At 46.4% G+C, this 16,571-nt stretch overlaps 1 protein-coding gene across 1 annotated transcript; it reads right to left on the reverse strand.

Annotated features, from left to right (window-relative positions):
• Nucleotides 1–1,205: 1,205 nt before the first annotated feature.
• Nucleotides 1,206–16,124, reverse strand: glt8d2 (glycosyltransferase 8 domain containing 2). The gene is made up of 10 exons (XM_085251650.1): nucleotides 15,969–16,124; nucleotides 13,804–13,847; nucleotides 12,249–12,341; nucleotides 11,907–12,108; nucleotides 11,664–11,781; nucleotides 11,500–11,584; nucleotides 11,012–11,124; nucleotides 10,699–10,865; nucleotides 2,928–3,040; nucleotides 1,206–2,847 (listed from the first exon to the last, which is right to left on the reverse strand). Exons 2-10 carry the CDS (start codon nucleotides 13,820–13,822, stop codon nucleotides 2,669–2,671), a joined length of 1,089 nt encoding a protein of 362 aa, XP_085107776.1. The 5' UTR covers nucleotides 13,823–13,847; nucleotides 15,969–16,124; the 3' UTR covers nucleotides 1,206–2,668.
• Between the last annotated feature and the right edge of the window lie 447 nt (nucleotides 16,125–16,571).

Genomic DNA, 16,571 nt, shown 5'->3' on the forward strand with positions numbered 1-16,571 from the left:
GGAGCACAGACACTGCAGACAGGAAGCTGCTCTTATGTCTATGAACAAAAGCATGTGTTATTACAATATCAGCAATAAACAAGCAGACATTTAAAGTAGGGAAATGGAGAAATAAAAGCCTGGAAACTGCAACACAGATGAGAAGAGACGTGGGCAGAAAAAGGATGCGTTAGGCGTTTTTCTGACACTGTCCTTGGGAGCGTACTCCCTGTTCTTGATTTCTCTTTGATTTCTGGTTCAGATACACTGACTTCTCTGGCTTTGCTCACTGGCTGTACTCAAAGTCTCTGCACTTCTTTACAGAGAATCCTGTCAGAGGTGATCCAGCTCTTCTATTCTCACCCTGACATTACAAAGTGAAGCCTGTACTGACCTGAAGCGTCCACGTCTGCTGCTTTTCTTATACGATGCAGTCGGACAGAGCTGCAGCGAGGACACAAAAATAAATGGACACACAAACCAGACAAAGCTTAACACCGAAGGAAAAGTTGGAAACTTACACATCAGTGGATCCTGCACAGATCCTACAAGTAGATAAAGAGAACCAGATTAAACAATTTTTAGGGGAAAGTGACCACGTGTGTGAGGGCGGACAGCTCAAGGACAGAGAACATAACAGTGAATTTCTCAGCACGTCTTTATCCTGTCTTCCTTCTCTCCGGTCCCGACAGATGGCCCCGCCCCTCCCTGAGCCTGGCTCTGCCGGAGGTTTATGAGATAAGATCAGCAGAAACAGCAGAAAGTGACAGTGCAAAGTTACATAGCAAACATTAGAGAACACAACTGTTGAATAGAATAGAATAAAATATACAGCAGGATAAAAATAGAATACAAATGCTGTATACAACTGAGTAAAAATACAACTTTGTCAGAAAAGAGTATTGCACTTAGTCTTATTGCACATGTGTGGATGAGTTTGATCAGTTGGAGTCTTTGTTGTGGAGTCTGACAGCAGTGGGGAGGAAAGACCTGTGAAATCTCTCCGTCCCACACCGTGGGTGCAGCAGCCACTGGAGGAGCTGCTCAGTGCTGTCACAGTCTGCTGCATGGGGTGGGAGATGTTGTCCAACAGGGATGACAGCTTAGCCGCCGTTCTCCTGTCACTCACCACCTCCACTGGGTCCAGAGGGCATCCTAGAACAGAGCTGGACCTTCTGATCACCCTGTTCAGTCTCTTCCTGTCCCCAGCAGAGATGCTGCCGCCCCAGCAGACCACACCATAAAAGATGGCAGAGGCCACCACAGAGTCATAGAAGGTCTTCAGGAGTGGGCCCTCCACTCCAAACGACCTGAGTCTCCACAGCAGCCTGCTCTGCCCTTTCCTGTAGAGGGCGTCTGAGTTATGAGTCCAGTCCAGTTAAAAGGGAGTTTTTCCTTCCCACTGTCGCCAAAGCGTCTACCTTACAATATAAAGCACCTTGAGGCGACTGATGTTGTGACCTGGTGCTGTGTAAATAGAATAAACTCATTTAAATAGAATGAGGTGGTCAGGTGTGTGTTTGTTTTTTATTTTGTTCTCAGGAGGAATCATGTGTCTCTTACCAACAGTCAACTGCAGCAGTGACAGTCGCTGCTTCACATCGAGTACAGACTACCAGGAGCATCACGCCCTCTGGTGGCTGGAACCAGTAACGGGAGCTCATGTTGTGAAAGGCACAAATCTGAAAACTTCAGGCTGCCTTCTGCTCACGCGTGAAGTTTGTGGGGCTGAACAAGCCAAGCAGTGAGTGCAACATGAAACTAAAGAGTAATAACAACAATAGAAAGTGCTCATCCCAGAAATCCACTGTGACTTCTACTTACATCCACTTCTTGCTGTGAACTTTGTCGCAGTTTCAAACACGCATTTTACCGTTGCCATCATATGAACTACCCAGTGTGCCTGGCAAGACTGGTTTTAACAAATTGCAGGTTATATATTTATATCTGCACTGAGCCACTTTTATAAAAGGCTAATCAAGAAAAGGAAACCTAAATGGTGATTGACTTAGTAGATGTTTGGTTCGATTGAAAATCTGACAGCACAAGTTAAATGACCGCCGTGTTCTGTGTGAGGAAGCATGAATGTAACGACTGTTCGCTCAGAAAGGTCAGCCTCACAGATGAGAGAGAAAAGAGGCATGAACAGAGTCACTGGCTTCATGTCTGGGAACGACGAGTGTGCCTGTTCAAGTTCACATGAAATGTGCACTGTCTGACCTGCTGGGGGCGCAAAAGAGCCCACCGCAGCCTGTCGTTACAGAGCGGACGCAGGCTCTGCCACGCGAGACGACGTTATATTTGAACCAGCTTTTCACAGGCTCCTGGGGCCTTTCAGCCCATCACTGTCTGGAGCTGCACACTAAATGAAATCAGTAATATATCCTGGGTAGAAAACTATACAGTTGTATTGTTAGCTTAAGGATAGCGATGACAGATATATGAAGCAGTATGGAAAACATATAAAGATAAGAAACAATCTTAAATGTTAGGTTTGAAATACAGTTTTTATAATGCGACACGTTTCACAAACACACAACAGCATTCAGTCTCTTATGTTCTTTAGATTGGTCAGTTTGGTGTCTCGCTGTTTCAGTGTTACATTCGTGGATTTACTCCTTCGCCCCGTCACTGTAAGCGTGTGTCACGTGACCCTCTGACCGGCTCCTTGGTGCCGCAGCCACGGACCTCAGCTGTCGTCGTCAGGACGTTCCAAAGAGAACCTTCCAGAGGGGTCTGGGATGAACCACTTCTCCCAGCGATCTAAATGCACAGCAGGGTAATTCCAGGGTTTGAACGGGCCATTCCAGTGCAGCAGGTGCGCCTCCTGGAGGAAGTTCTCTGGGTAATGGACATCCGGACTCCAGCCTGGACACACAGCGAAGCTTTTTGGAAACTGAGCTGACGGTGGCACTAATATTCCAGCTGTGTGTGGAGAGCAATCTTACCCAGGTGCCTGACGTGCCAAAGAGGGTCCAGTATCGTGTATTTGTCATGAAACACGATTAGCATGGGTGGGGTTGCCACGCCCCCTGCCATGGCACTGCTGTATATGTTTTGTCTGTTGGTGAGAAGGGTTTAAAATCAGATGCAGTGGCCAGTGTAAACAAAAGAAAGAGATTTTTTTGTTATACACCAGTGAGCCTCCATCAGCTACCTCTGCAGGGCTCCGAACAAAACAGTTTACGTCACCCATCTGCTGATGGGATCAATACGCTCGTGGGGGAAAGTACTTTTTAGTGCTTAAACCTAATCAATGAAAAAGTGACTGATAACAAACAATACATGAACAAATGAAAACCACATAAACAAAGATAAAAAGATAAAACTCTAGACGATAATCACAGTTTCCTGACACACCCCGGCTCTTCAGGAGACGACTCTTTTAGTGTTGCTTTGGCCGGTCACAGCACGCATGCAAAAGGACTCTGTGCATAATTCAGACATGCCAACCGCATCTGAAAGAACTCTGTAATTGGGATGAAGTAGGGAAGAATTTTGGGAGCCGGAGAGGAACGAGGTACAACACATAAGTACGGGATATCACGCCCTCGCGTGTCCTGGCTGAAGAAACCTTTATTCACGCCTTTAAGGCAGATGGCGTGTGATGACACGCGCACGGCCCCGCCGGCACATATAGCCGCTGTCATCACAGTCATCAGTTCGATAGCCGCTCTTCACCGAGCCAAACTGCTCAGTGGGGCCACCTTGTGTTGTACCTCGTTCCTCTCCTTCAGGGAACAGAAGTTATAGACATAACTATTCGTTCCCTTTCAGTCGATTCACTCGGTACAACACATAAGTATGGGACATATATACAGGCCCCACAGAGCAGTCACTGAACCGGAATCGGACCACCACATCCTTAGTGAGTGGTAGACCCAGCAGAAAGGACAGCATGAGCCACCGAAGGGCCTGTAACGTCCAACCGATAAAACCGCACAAAAGTGTGCGGTGATGCCCAACTAGCTGCCGCACAAATATCAGCTACAGGCACCCCTTTAAAAAGAGCCCATGAGGTTGCCATCCCCCTGGTGGAATGAGCTCTCACCCCCTGGGGCAAAGCAAGACCACCGGTGCCGTACGCCAGTGAGATAGCTTCTATAATCCAGTGGGACAGCCTCTGCTTGGACAGAGCTCTACCTCTATTTGGATTAGCGAAGCAGACAAACAGCTGGTCACATAAGCGCACATTCTGAGTGCGCTCAATGTAGGTGCGTAGCACACGCACTGGACAAAGAGAATGCATCCTCCTCTGCTCCTCAGATGCAAAAGGAGGGGAGCAAAAGCTCAGCAACTCAAACTCCACTGAGCTATAAGACGCAGGCATGATCTTGGGAAAATAGGCAGCATTTGGACGCAATACAACCTTGAGACCATCAGGAGAGAACTGTGTGCAGGAGGGATGCACAGAGAGCGCATGAAGGTCACCCACTCGCTTTGCTGAAGCCAAAGCGAGAAGTAATGCAGTCTTATATGAAAGAAATTTCATATCCACAGACTCAGTGGGTTCAAACGGGGGGCTACAAAGGTCCTCCAGCACCAAAGACAAGTCCCAAGCAGGGACACTGGACTTAAGCACGGGCCTCAGCCGGCAAACTCCTTTCAGAAAACGTATGGTGAGGGGATGTGCACCTGGTGTCACCTCGTCAAAGCCAATATGACAAGCAGATATACAGTGGGGCAAAAAAGTATTTAGTCAGCCACCGATTGTGCAAGTTCCCCCACTTAAAATGATGACAGAGGTCAGTAATTTGCACCAGAGGTACACTTCAACTGTGAGAGACAGAATGTGAAAAAAAAATCCATGAATCCACATGGTAGGATTTGTAAAGAATTTATTCGTAAATCAAGGTGGAAAATAAGTATTTGGTCACCTCAAACATGGAAAATCTCTGGCTCTCACAGACCTGTAACGTCTTCTGTAAGAAGCTTTTCTGTCCCCCACTCGTTACCTGTATGAATGGCACCTGTTTGAACTCATCATCTGTATAAAAGACACCTGTCCACAGCCTCAAACAGTCAGACTCCAAACTCCGCCATGGCCAAGACCAAAGAGCTTTCGAAGGACACCAGGAAAAGTATTGTAGACCTGCACCAGACTGGGAAGAGTGAATCTACAATAGGCAAGCAGCTTGGTGTGAAAAAATCAACTGTGGGAGCAATCATCAGAAAATGGAAGACATACAAGACCACTGATAATCTCCCTCGATCTGGGGCTCCACGCAAGATCTCATCCCGTGGGGTCAAAATGATCATGAGAACGGTGAGCAAAGATCCCAGAACCACACGGGGGGACCTGGTGAATGACCTGCAGAGAGCTGGGACCAAAGTAACAAAGGTCACCATCAGTAACACACTACAACGGCAGGGAATCAAATCCCGCAGTGCCAGACGTGTTCCGCTGCTGAAGCCAGTGCATGTCCAGGCCCGTCTGAAGTTTGCCAGAGAGCACATGGATGATACAGCAGAGGATTGGGAGAATGTCATGTGGTCAGATGAAACCAAAGTAGAACTTTTTGGTATAAACTCAACTCGTCGTGTTTGGAGGAAGAAGAATACTGAGTTGCATCCCAAGAACACCATACCTACTGTGAAGCATGGGGGTGGAAACATCATGCTATGGGGCTGTTTTTCTGCCAAGGGGACAGGACGACTGATCCGTGTTAAGGACAGAATGAATGGGGCCATGTATCGTGAGATTTTGAGCCAAAACCTCCTTCCATCAGTGAGAACTTTGAAGATGAAACGAGGCTGGGTCTTCCAACATGACAATGATCCAAAACACACCGCCCGGGCAACAAAGGAGTGGCTCCGTAAGAAGCATTTGAAAGTCCTGGAGTGGCCTAGCCAGTCTCCAGACCTCAACCCCATAGAAAATCTGTGGCGGGAGTTGAAAGTCCGTGTTGCTCGGCGACAGCCCCAAAACATCACTGCTCTCGAGAAGATCTGCATGGAGGAATGGGCCAAAATACCAGCTACTGTGTGTGCAAACCTGGTAAAGACCTATAGTAAACGTTTGACCTCTGTTATTGCCAACAAAGGTTATGTTACAAAGTATTGAGTTGTATTTTTGTTATTGACCAAATACTTATTTTCCACCCTGATTTACAAATAAATTCTTTACAAATCCTACCATGTGGATTCATGGATTTTTTTTCACATTCTGTCTCTCACAGTTGAAGTGTACCTCTGGTGCAAATTACTGACCTCTGTCATCATTTTAGGTGGGGGAACTTGCACAATCGGTGGCTGACTAAATACTTTTTTGCCCCACTGTAGCTGCTGAATAAACCTTAATTGTTGAAAATGAAAGGCCCTTATCCAGCAGCTCCTGCGGGAATGTCAAAACACTGAAATGGGAGAGTGTGGCGGTCCTGGCACCATTGCTCGAAGGCTCGCCATTTGTAAGCGCACAAGCCTCTAGTAGATGAGGCCCTAGCGCTCTGAATTGTCGCTATCACACTAGGTGGCAAACCCTTAGCAATCAAGTTTAACCTCTCAGCAGGTAAGCATGAAGGCGCCACAGATCCGGGCACGGATGAACCACTATTTGCCCCTTGCCTCTTGCCAAATAGATCCCAGATCTGAGCCACTATTAAAGGGTGCAACCTCCATTCTCTCACCAGAGGACCCCCTGGAGAGAAGGTCCGGCCCCAGGTTCAGGTGGCCTGGGGCATGGGTGGCTCTTAGATACAGAAAATGAACACCATAACAGCAGAGAGCGAGACAGCTTCAACAGGGGAGGAGAGCGTGTTCCTCCCTGCCTGTTTATGTAAGACACCACTGTTGAATTGTCCGTCCTGACTAAGACATGCTGGCCTCCAGGACTGGACGGAAATGCTTTAGAGCTAAGAACACTGCTAACAGCTCTAAGTGCGGACCAGATCCCTCTCACTGATGCACACTCACACAGCGCTCCCCACCCTCTTAGGGAAGCATCTGTGGACACCACCTTGTGAAACAAAACCCTCCCAATCCGAGAGCCCTGATGCAGCAGCCCGGGCTCCCTCCAAGGACGGAGAGCTAGCATGCAAGACGTGGTTACCGGCAGCCTCCTCCGGAGCTGACGCGATGCACACAAACGGTGAGAGAGAGTCCAGCGTTGAAACGCTCTCATTTTTAACAGTCCAAGCGGCACTACGGCGATCATAGATGCCATCGTGCCCAACAAGCTTAATATGGTCTGGAAACGCAGTCTGCGTCCCAGCTGAAACTGAGCGAGGCAGCGATGAAACGCGGCCACTCTGTGCTCCGACAAACGTGCGCGGCTGGAAAGCGAGCATATTTCCAAACCGAGGAAAGAAATCTGCTGACTCAGGATTAGCGAGCTCTTTTGAACGTTCACAGAGAACCCCAGTGTCTGAATGTGTGACAGAACCAGCGACAGCTGTGTCTCCGCCTGCTCTCTGGAGCAAGCTACGAGAGCCCAGTCGTCCAGGTAGGCTAAGATGCGGATGCCTCTCTTTCTGAGGGGCGCTAGCGCTGCCTCGGCACATTTTGCAAAGGTGCGAGGAGCGAGCGACAGCCCGAACGGCAGCACTAGGTACGGAGGATGTGATCCGTGGTGACTCTGACCTCGTTAAGAAGAGGTGCCAGCGGGCTGTCATCAGGAACCAGCGATCCGAGCTCCACCAGGCACATCGCCCGGTACGTCTGGAGCATGGTGACGGAGCTCATGGCGTGAGCAGTGCCGGCCTGAGCCCGATAAATCTTCTTCTTCATAGGGGGTGGGTTAGCTAAGTCCAATTCCATGTACTGTCCATAGCCGGGCACAGTGACGCGGGTAGACAGAGGTTTGTCCTATGATGCTGTTAGCTCGCAGAGAAAGTCTGGGAACATGGGAAGGCAGTTTTTGGCTGTTGCGGGCTCCGGTGGGAGGAAAAAACCCGTGAGCCGCGACGGCCTCTGAGCTGGCGGAGGAGAGGGCCAGTCCACCTGCAGCTTCTCAGCAGCACGGCGAAACAGGGAGGAAAGAGAAGTCCGTCAGCGCTCCTGCATGGTTCCGGCTCGTCATCAACTAACCCGTCAACATATTCCATGTGGTCAGCCCAGCTAATTGCGGGGACATCGACCGGATAATCCTTGTCCTCGGACTCGGACGAAGCCGGGGCTCCAGACTCTGAAAGGAGAGGGTCATGCGGTGGGACAGCGGAGCGTCCCAGCACTTTTTCCACAAACGTCACCCGTCTTTCCAGGGTCGAGCGCCGGAGCTGGCGACAAAACGCACAGGCTTCGGGCTCCATCAATGCTCTCCTAGCGTGGCCGATCCCCAGGCAGACGGGGCAGGCATTGTGCTGGTCGCTGTCGTGCAAAGAGAAACCACATCCCTGAGGACAGGGGCGAACAGAAGATTTGTGCTTTGCTCGCTTAGGTTTGGAGTCCAAAGTTCAAAAACGCAAAGCAAAACGCTGCACAGGAAAACTTGAAATTAGCACTCCGCGGGCAGCCTACGCACCAACTGCACGGTGGAGACTAACACTAGGGCTGCCACGATTAGTCGACTAGTCACGATTACGTCGACTAATCGTCGACGACTAATTTAAAAGTCGACGCGTCGTTTGAAGCTTTGTAAGATCACAAAAGATCACAAAAGACGCAGGAATCCTCCTGTACCCGCATTAGGAGGCCGATTATGTTACAGCGACACGACGAAGACTGTCCAAATTCAAAGACTCCGACAAATGGACCCTTCATTTCCCCAGATTTGAAGGATGGGTGGGGTGTATACTTCGTGGCCCAACCTATCCCAGAATTCATAGCGCGGCCCAGCTCAGTTTCCAACAATGGCGGCAGCTAGTTAGTTTTAGAATCAGAATCAGAATCAGAATGGGGTTTATTGCCAAATGTTGAGCAGGTTTACAACATTAGGAAATTGCTGCGGTGCTTCAGTGCAAACATAGTGTCATAAATAGCACTTAAATAGACATGAAAAAATAAAAGTAGGGATAAGAATTAAAAGTGCTACGTGGAAAGATATGTGCATGAGATATATACATGAGAATAAGAATTAAGAGTGCTACGTTGAAAGATATATACATGAGTGCAGGTGGTGATCAGTGCCAAACATAGAATGATGCAGTGACACAGCGTAGGGTCATGTGTTAGTGGTGGGGACAGTCATACGGTTATTGTTCATGTGTCCAACAGCAGAGGGGAAGAAACTGTTCTTATGGCGAGAGGTTCTGGTGCGAATGGACCGGAGCCTCCTGCCTGAGGGGAGCAGGTCAAACAGACTGTGTCCAGGGTGAGAAGGGTCAGCTGAGATCCGAGCTGCACGCCGGATTTTAACTTTACTCTTATTATTCTTTCTGGGTCACAAAATAAACGTTTAACATATTTTCAGGCGAGAATGTAGCTGTGTAAACCTCAAATATCTGCTCAGTTTATCAGGACACCGCATATTTTCAAAAGCGCTCCGACGTTTTCGGAGACGTCTGTTACCCACTAGCTCGTTAGCTAGGCGGGGGCTAGGCTAACTAGAGCCGTGAGAACACCGGACTCCCGGCAAATCGTTTTCAAACCCACCGCCGTCTTTCACTACTCAGGTTAAACATGATATATAAGTCACTTAGATAACTTAAAATGTTATTGTTTGGCTTTTTTTTTTGTATTTTATTTGTTCCTGAGTAAATCGGTTTGGCTGAGATTAAAGTTTTTACACAGCTGAATAAACGTCAAGCAGACAGCTGATTATCAGAAGTGTGAGATGCTCCAGAATATCCTCCAGTGTCCTGTTATATTTTAGATAGCAAGGAGTTTATTAAACTTCACCGAAACAATCTGCAAATTTCATTAAAATTTAATAAACTATCATCTTGTCTTTATTTTTAGTTAGCACCTTAAACACTTAAAGCTGTAAGCTAATGATAGTTATATAAGAGCAGATGCTGCTGGTGCAATAAGCTGTACGCTGTACGTCCAATGGATGATGATCTGATTAGTCGACTATCAAAATAATCGTTTGTGGCGGCCCTAGCTAACACCAACAGGGGCAGTCCAACTCAGCAGAGGTGTTCTCCGCGAGGTGAAGAGCGTAAGAACTGAGGGACGACTGTGATGACAGCGGCTATATGTGCAGGCGGGGCGTGCGCGTGTCATCACATGTGAATAAAGGTTTCTTCAGCCAGGGCACGCGAGGGCGTGATATCCCGTACTTATGTGTTGTACCGAGTGAACTGACTGAAAGGGAACAGCTCTGTGTACGTATCTCACCCCAAACCACAGCACTGCTGCAACATACAGAGGCTAGTTAGCTAACTGTAGTTACGAGTGGTTCAATGGCTTTTTACAGTATATCTGTGGGATATCGCTCGCCATCACAGCTGCTTCACTCTAAATGCCAGACACTGGCCTTCATATGCAAAACTGTAGGAACATCTGCAATAAAAGGTTTAAATCCACAAACACACTTTTAGTAAGCTGACAGATGTAACGACAGGTAGGTCATGTAGGGAGTGACGTGTGGCTCTTCGGGGTCAACTTAATAAAGTTTTATTGGTTGAAAGCTGACACAAAGCCTTTATAACTTACAACTGTGATCCTTACAGGTTTGCTGTGCATTGTCGACGTATAGACAGTACCGTATAGAGATCTAAAATATGTAGCGCTTGACCTTTGACCTCTCTTTCAAGGTAAAATAAGATCAAAGTTTCATAAACCAAATCTACTGTTCATATTGGTAACATTTAGGAAATGACACTAGTTTAAGGAGTTTACCTGAAATTCTCCTCCATCCACTTCTCCAGCTCTTTGGTGACCTTCTGCTTCTTCCACTCGTTCATATCTGCCACAAAGACTCCAGGGTTGAAAGAGCAGTCGCTGGGGTTGATGCCCAGGTCTTTCACTTCCTGTTTCCTGTAGTCCAGGAAGCCCATGTAGGTTGTCTAGGGGACGAGCTCAGAGGGGAGAATACCAAATAATAATGACTGAATCCCTCCCACATGTTACTATGTCAAATAAAACCTCTTTAATGTGAGATTTACACGAGGCATAAAAGTCTAACATCATAACAGAAGCCGTAAAAATCCACCTGCATCCCGATGCTGCGCACCGTCTCGTGTGTGGAGGGAAGGTCGCAGTCTGTGGCAAAAGCAGCCGCGTGTCCTGGCTTCAGCTTGATATTAAACAGATCCCTGATGTCACCTGAAACACAACCAGACTGCTGTATTTGTCCCCATCCTGATACTCGTCACACTTTCATGCTTCAGATCCTAAAACTCATTTTAATAATTAACAAACAGAACCCGAGTAAAGGCAAATGATGATGTATTTATTTAGAGATCTTCTGGGTTTAGTTCGTTCTCTAGGAGCCAATAAAGGGCTCCTTTGACTTCACTGGGTCATGTCAGGGTCTACCTCTGAATTCAGCCGTTTAGTAACTCTGTGTGACGCTCCTCGGTAGCACAGTTGTGTCTAATGTAGAAGATTACACATGTGTGTACAGATCATTTAAACACTTATTGAATCATTCGGTTTAATATGGAATCCTTTTATTAGACTGACTGTAGACATGCGTACCCTGCACGATGATGTCATCATCTAAGTATATAACCCTCGAGTGGAGGATGTCGAGCAGAGGGAGGTAAAACCGCACAAAGTTGAGCTGCAAAACAAAGTTTTTTATTTCTTTGAGACAGGAACTCTGTGCTTGGTTTGGCTGATGGCACGGATGCAGCACTCACGGGATGTAAGAGATCGGGTCGAGATGAATCTGGCTTCACCTTTCCAACAAGGACCATCGGGTTAAATTCCACTATCTTGTAGCGGATGCCTTTGAGTTTTGTCTTCTCTATGTACCTCCTACGTGACACAAAAGGAAGATTAGGTGAGAAATACTCACTTTGGGCAACAATACTGGGAGAAAACCACTGATCTCCATATTTGGAACAAAGTGCGGTTCATATTTTTGTAGTTCAAAGATGCACCTCGTGAGTTTGACAGCATCACGAAGAGTAACAACGTAGAAGAAAACACTGGCGTCTGTGTTGCTGATGATGCTGTTGATGGTTGCCATGGAGGCACCCATGCGCTCCTCTGATGCACAGATGACGACGGGCACGACATCATGCGCTTCTGCAGCGTGTTCCTGAGAAACTTGTCCTGCATTCTTGGGGCTTTTCCTGTTCTCTGTCAGGAATCAGGAGTTTAGACTGGTTTATGCTCAATTTCAGTGGGATCCTTTTCACTTAAGGAGAGTAACATATTTCACATTTGGAACATTAGTGAGTATTTCTCAGATTAAGTAGTGAAGACCAACGCTGACGCACCTGAGAGTCTTGGCCGAGTGGAGGCTCTGAGCAGTGTACTGCGCAGGAGGAGGCACACCATCAGCACCAGCAGCACCAGCAGGATCCGATTGACTGAAACGCGATCGCTCAGTGTTTGAGTGCAAAACTAAAGAAGTTTGTCTCAAAGCAGATTGATGCCGTAAAACAACAAGAGCTGTCTACGTTTAGAAGGAACATCATAAACCACAGACTTGTGCCTGACCTCATCTGTCAGCTTGCCCATCATCACTGTGTCTCATGCACATCCTGCACCATCCTCACATGTCCTCCTTTGACACGCTATCACATGCTCGCTCTACATCAGCAGAGACAGAAACTCCCTCTGATCCTCTCTATTCCTCTCCATCAACTGATATCCTCATGTTGGTGATGTCCAGGATCAACATTGGATCTGACCAATCACACCGTTGTGACATCATAGCTGTCCACTCAGGGAAACAGGTCAGGGTCAGGATGTGATTGTGGTTAGGGCTGAGTGATGTGACAGTGTTTCCATCACTACAGTGTGATCGATGTTGAACCAGGACCGACATCAGTTTGTTGATCCAGGAACATCAGCACGGCGACATCAGATTGAGCCTCCACCAACACAGTCAAAGGAAAGTACAAGTAAGAATAATAAAAAATAAAAATGAGGCTCTTTATGGCTGAGCCAGACAACAGTCTGCTGTTCATTAGCTCAGGTTGGCTTAAAGCGACTGAAAGCTTTAAACCAAAGAAAGAAAAAAGACTTCACAGAGACGCTGGCTGCAACAATAGGCAGGTAACGGCTACCTTTATGCTAGCAATGGTACAGTGATTCTCAGTCGCACAGCAAAGACAGAGAATAAATCATCCCATAAATAATTAAGTGATTATCAGCTGTTACTATAAAAAGTAAAACATGTCCATTTTCAAAATGCTTTGTGTATTTCCTCCAGCTGTGAGACACACCAGAGAGGAAGGAGGGTCTGCAAACACAAGCGTACTTTGGTTTTTGTGCAGCCGTCCGGGTACTGTAGCTAGTGCTAACTGGAGTCTGCACAGCATCCTGACTCGTTACCTAGAACCACGGATTAGTGAAAGCACTTAAGGATTGCTCTCACAGTATGAGAGAATCCAGTTACCAGTCGAGTTAAGTGTTAAAGGTTTGGCTAGTAGAAGGTGGATTTCCTGAAGGCGAGTAAAGTGGAAAATGTGCCTTTTCTGTAGAAAGAAAACAGCGTGAAAAACACTGGAGTTACTGAAATTTGCACACATGCAGCTTTTACTTTTTAACAACCGCATGCAGTTCAGGAATAAGTCGTTACAGCCTGCTGTCTATCCCATTCCATAGATATTTGGTGCATGTGCATGGCTGCTTCCTCTTCCTGGGGAAAAATAAGGGGACCTTTACTGGCAACAGCTGTCCAGTGGATGCACAGTGGACGTGAATGCAAAGCACATGCAGACAACACAATCTGCTAACGTTACTTCTCAGCTACATGTCAGCTAATACTGCTGGACGACATGAATCAGTCTTTATCCATTTGCATCACACTTTGGTTACACTTACTTTTTCTCAGGAGAGCCATGTTTTCTATTTGCTTCCAGGGACATCTGCACACACACCAGAACAGAGAAGGAGAGAGCTATGAAGCCACTTCTGAGGAGCAAAAGATGAAATATTTTGTAATTTGGCCCCTCAGGGAGGGGAGCCCTGAAACCTGCCAACACAGCTAACAGCCCTGAAATGTGTTTTTATTTCTAAAGATGACAGCTCTCATATGTTTGCAGTGCAGGGAGTGTTACTGTCAAACAACCTGATGACTGCTGTTTAGAAGCAGCGTCTTCTACAGCTGTGAATAATCTGAGGTAGTCTGACAGAGTACAGCTGTAACCCTACGAACACAAAGCAGAGAGGCCGTCTGTGCAGAACAATCAGTCCTTACGTGTTCCTCTCTCAGCTGCTCGCGTTAGGAGTCACCGCAGCGCAGCATCCGATCTCGCCCTCCCTCTAAACATCACTGCACTCCTCATCAGTCTTTGGCTGCTTTTTAGTCATTTTGAGGACAGTACCTGACCATACTGGGAGGGATATTTCTTTTGTTTGACCAGTCACTCAACACTTACTATTAAAGTGTAAAAAAGGCATCCTGTCATAAAACATACAGCTTTTCCCATTTCTTTAGTTGAATCTGCAAAAAAATGCCCAAAAGCATAGAGCAGTATTTTACATAAACAAGCTGATTCCCAAAGAGCTGACATATGCTGTGTACACGTGGACGACAAATGAATGGCAGGCCTAAAAAACTATTTGAAGCAAATGAAGAGCATGGGTAAAATCCAGCAAACGCCTGACCTGAGGGCTGGATCTGGGGCTTCGGCCCATCCATCTACCATTTGTCAAAGTCTCGTTAGAAACGGCCTCAATTCAAATTGTTGTCCGTATGTATGGAAGAGGTTAGGGGAGAGGTACAGCAGTGCGTGTCCAGAGGCATGTGTAAAACACGGGGAGGCTCTGTCACGGTGTGGTGTCGGGGATCCTATCACACTGGGATTAGGAATGATAACAGTGGAATCGTAACACTAGCAGGAAGGAAGCTCGTATCTCTGAAGTGTGACGTACACGATCATTCCTAAGCCAGTAGGTTTGTTTCTAAGCTCGAACAAAAGCTACAGTGAAAAGTAACACAAAAAGACCTTTACATGAAGCAGAGTGATGTGACCAGACACAGATTCAGTGAGACAAGGGCTGACACGTGGCTGAGTCCAAAGTATTTCCTTCCTTTCTGGTGCCGGCTGTGTTTGCCTACCAGCCTCTCAAACCTTTATACAAATACAACAAATGCTCACACAGTGAACGGAGGGGTGAAGTCTCCCCTTTCATGAGACAAATAAGGGATTCTTACCAACACCCCATTAATTATGCTTTAAGTTTAAAATGTAAAATCTGCCCAGAGAGGATGGCAGCTTGATTAGCTCATAATGACGCCTACTCTGCAGCCTTTCACCAGAGCTGCTGTCAGCTGAAATACAACAGGACTTGCAGTTTGTGTCCTGCATTTGTTTCTGGTTTATTTGCTGCTCTTCAGAGAATTCAGAAACATCTGGAACTGCTTAGCTTTAGCTGGGAAGAGCAGAGCTGCCCAACAGCTGGGCTGCATTTGAACAACTCATCATTTACAGAAGTTACACTTTAGTATTCTTGTATGTAATATGTCCTCTTAATGCATCTCAGTGCAGTTTCACATTGTCAGTGTCAGTTTATACCAATAGTTTAACAAGTGCGTGATATTATACTTAGATTTAGAAAACCACTTTTTCACCATCAGCACAAAGTCCTCACGGTGTGTGAATCTGTGATGGTGCAGTGCAGAAACCATCACTCTGAAAACAGTTTGTGTTTGTCCTCTGTCCACAAAGAGCCATTAATGTAGAGAAGTAACTGAAACAGACGCTTTCACCGAGCACTGAGAGCTGAAGTTAAAAGCTTAGATGGAAATCTTTAAGCAGAGCACGTTAGTGTAAAATGACAAAAAGCTCTATGGTTTACTTAAACCCTTACACATTACAACATCATGCAACCATAACAGACATAAAACTATCTGTAGAACAAAAAAGAGGAATAAAAGCTCCTTTAGATGGCAAAGCATGAAGGTGTGTCAGTGCTGCTTTGATACGACAGCCATCTTTTGTTTTTAAGTGCAGTACAAAGTCAAATGTTTGAAACACACTCACCAGCAAGAACAGCGTGGAGGTTACAGCTAGTCCCATTCGTGGAGCTGATGGTCCGTGTTGTAAAACCTCTGAGGACTGAGACTCACCCGCTTTTCTCTCCCCCCACCTTTTCCTCCAGATGTGACTCGTCTTGTTGGTCTTCTTCTTGTTAGCCAGATGCTGGATTATCTCGTTTAGAAGACCAGTGACGGCAATATCTGATCCACTTTTGGTATTTTGTCAGAGAGAAAAAGAAAGTCTGTGATATTACCCTCATGAGATGTGTTAACATTATTCCAGTAATCATTTATTAACCTAAATTTTCTTTATTATTTAACTACATTAAAGACAATTTAGAGTCTAAACGACCAAAATTGTCTTTAATGTAAAGAGCAAAGTGATTTGCAACGTGAACTCTCTAAAGTTTAGAGAGCCATATCACGTTGCTACAACAACTACATCTCCCACAATCCACATGGCCACGCCCTCCTATAAGGGCAATGATGCTCTTTCTTTCCTAATCCAAGTGACGGCTCTAACCTTGTTTTGACTGTTGTATAAAAGGTTTCTCATCAAATTGTAGCAATATGTACACACTGTATAATTCAGGTCATTTTAATCTTA

The sequence above is a fragment of the Mchenga conophoros genome, linkage group LG17 (assembly GCF_057382185.1).
Source record: "Mchenga conophoros isolate Kocher_MC1m ecotype Shallow Benthic linkage group LG17, M_conophoros_male_GT1.1, whole genome shotgun sequence".
Taxonomy (NCBI): Eukaryota; Metazoa; Chordata; class Actinopteri; order Cichliformes; family Cichlidae; genus Mchenga; species Mchenga conophoros.

Bases quoted from the DNA above. Each gene is read 5' to 3' on its own strand.
- glt8d2 (XM_085251650.1), bottom strand. The intron at 11,782-11,906 runs GTGCATCTTTGA...TGTGTCACGTAG, and splicing joins GATGCTGTCAAACTCACGAG to GAGGTACATAGAGAAGACAA. The intron at 3,041-10,698 runs GTAAACTCCTTA...TCTCACCAACAG, and splicing joins TGGATGGAGGAGAATTTCAG to ACAAAACATATACAGCAGTG.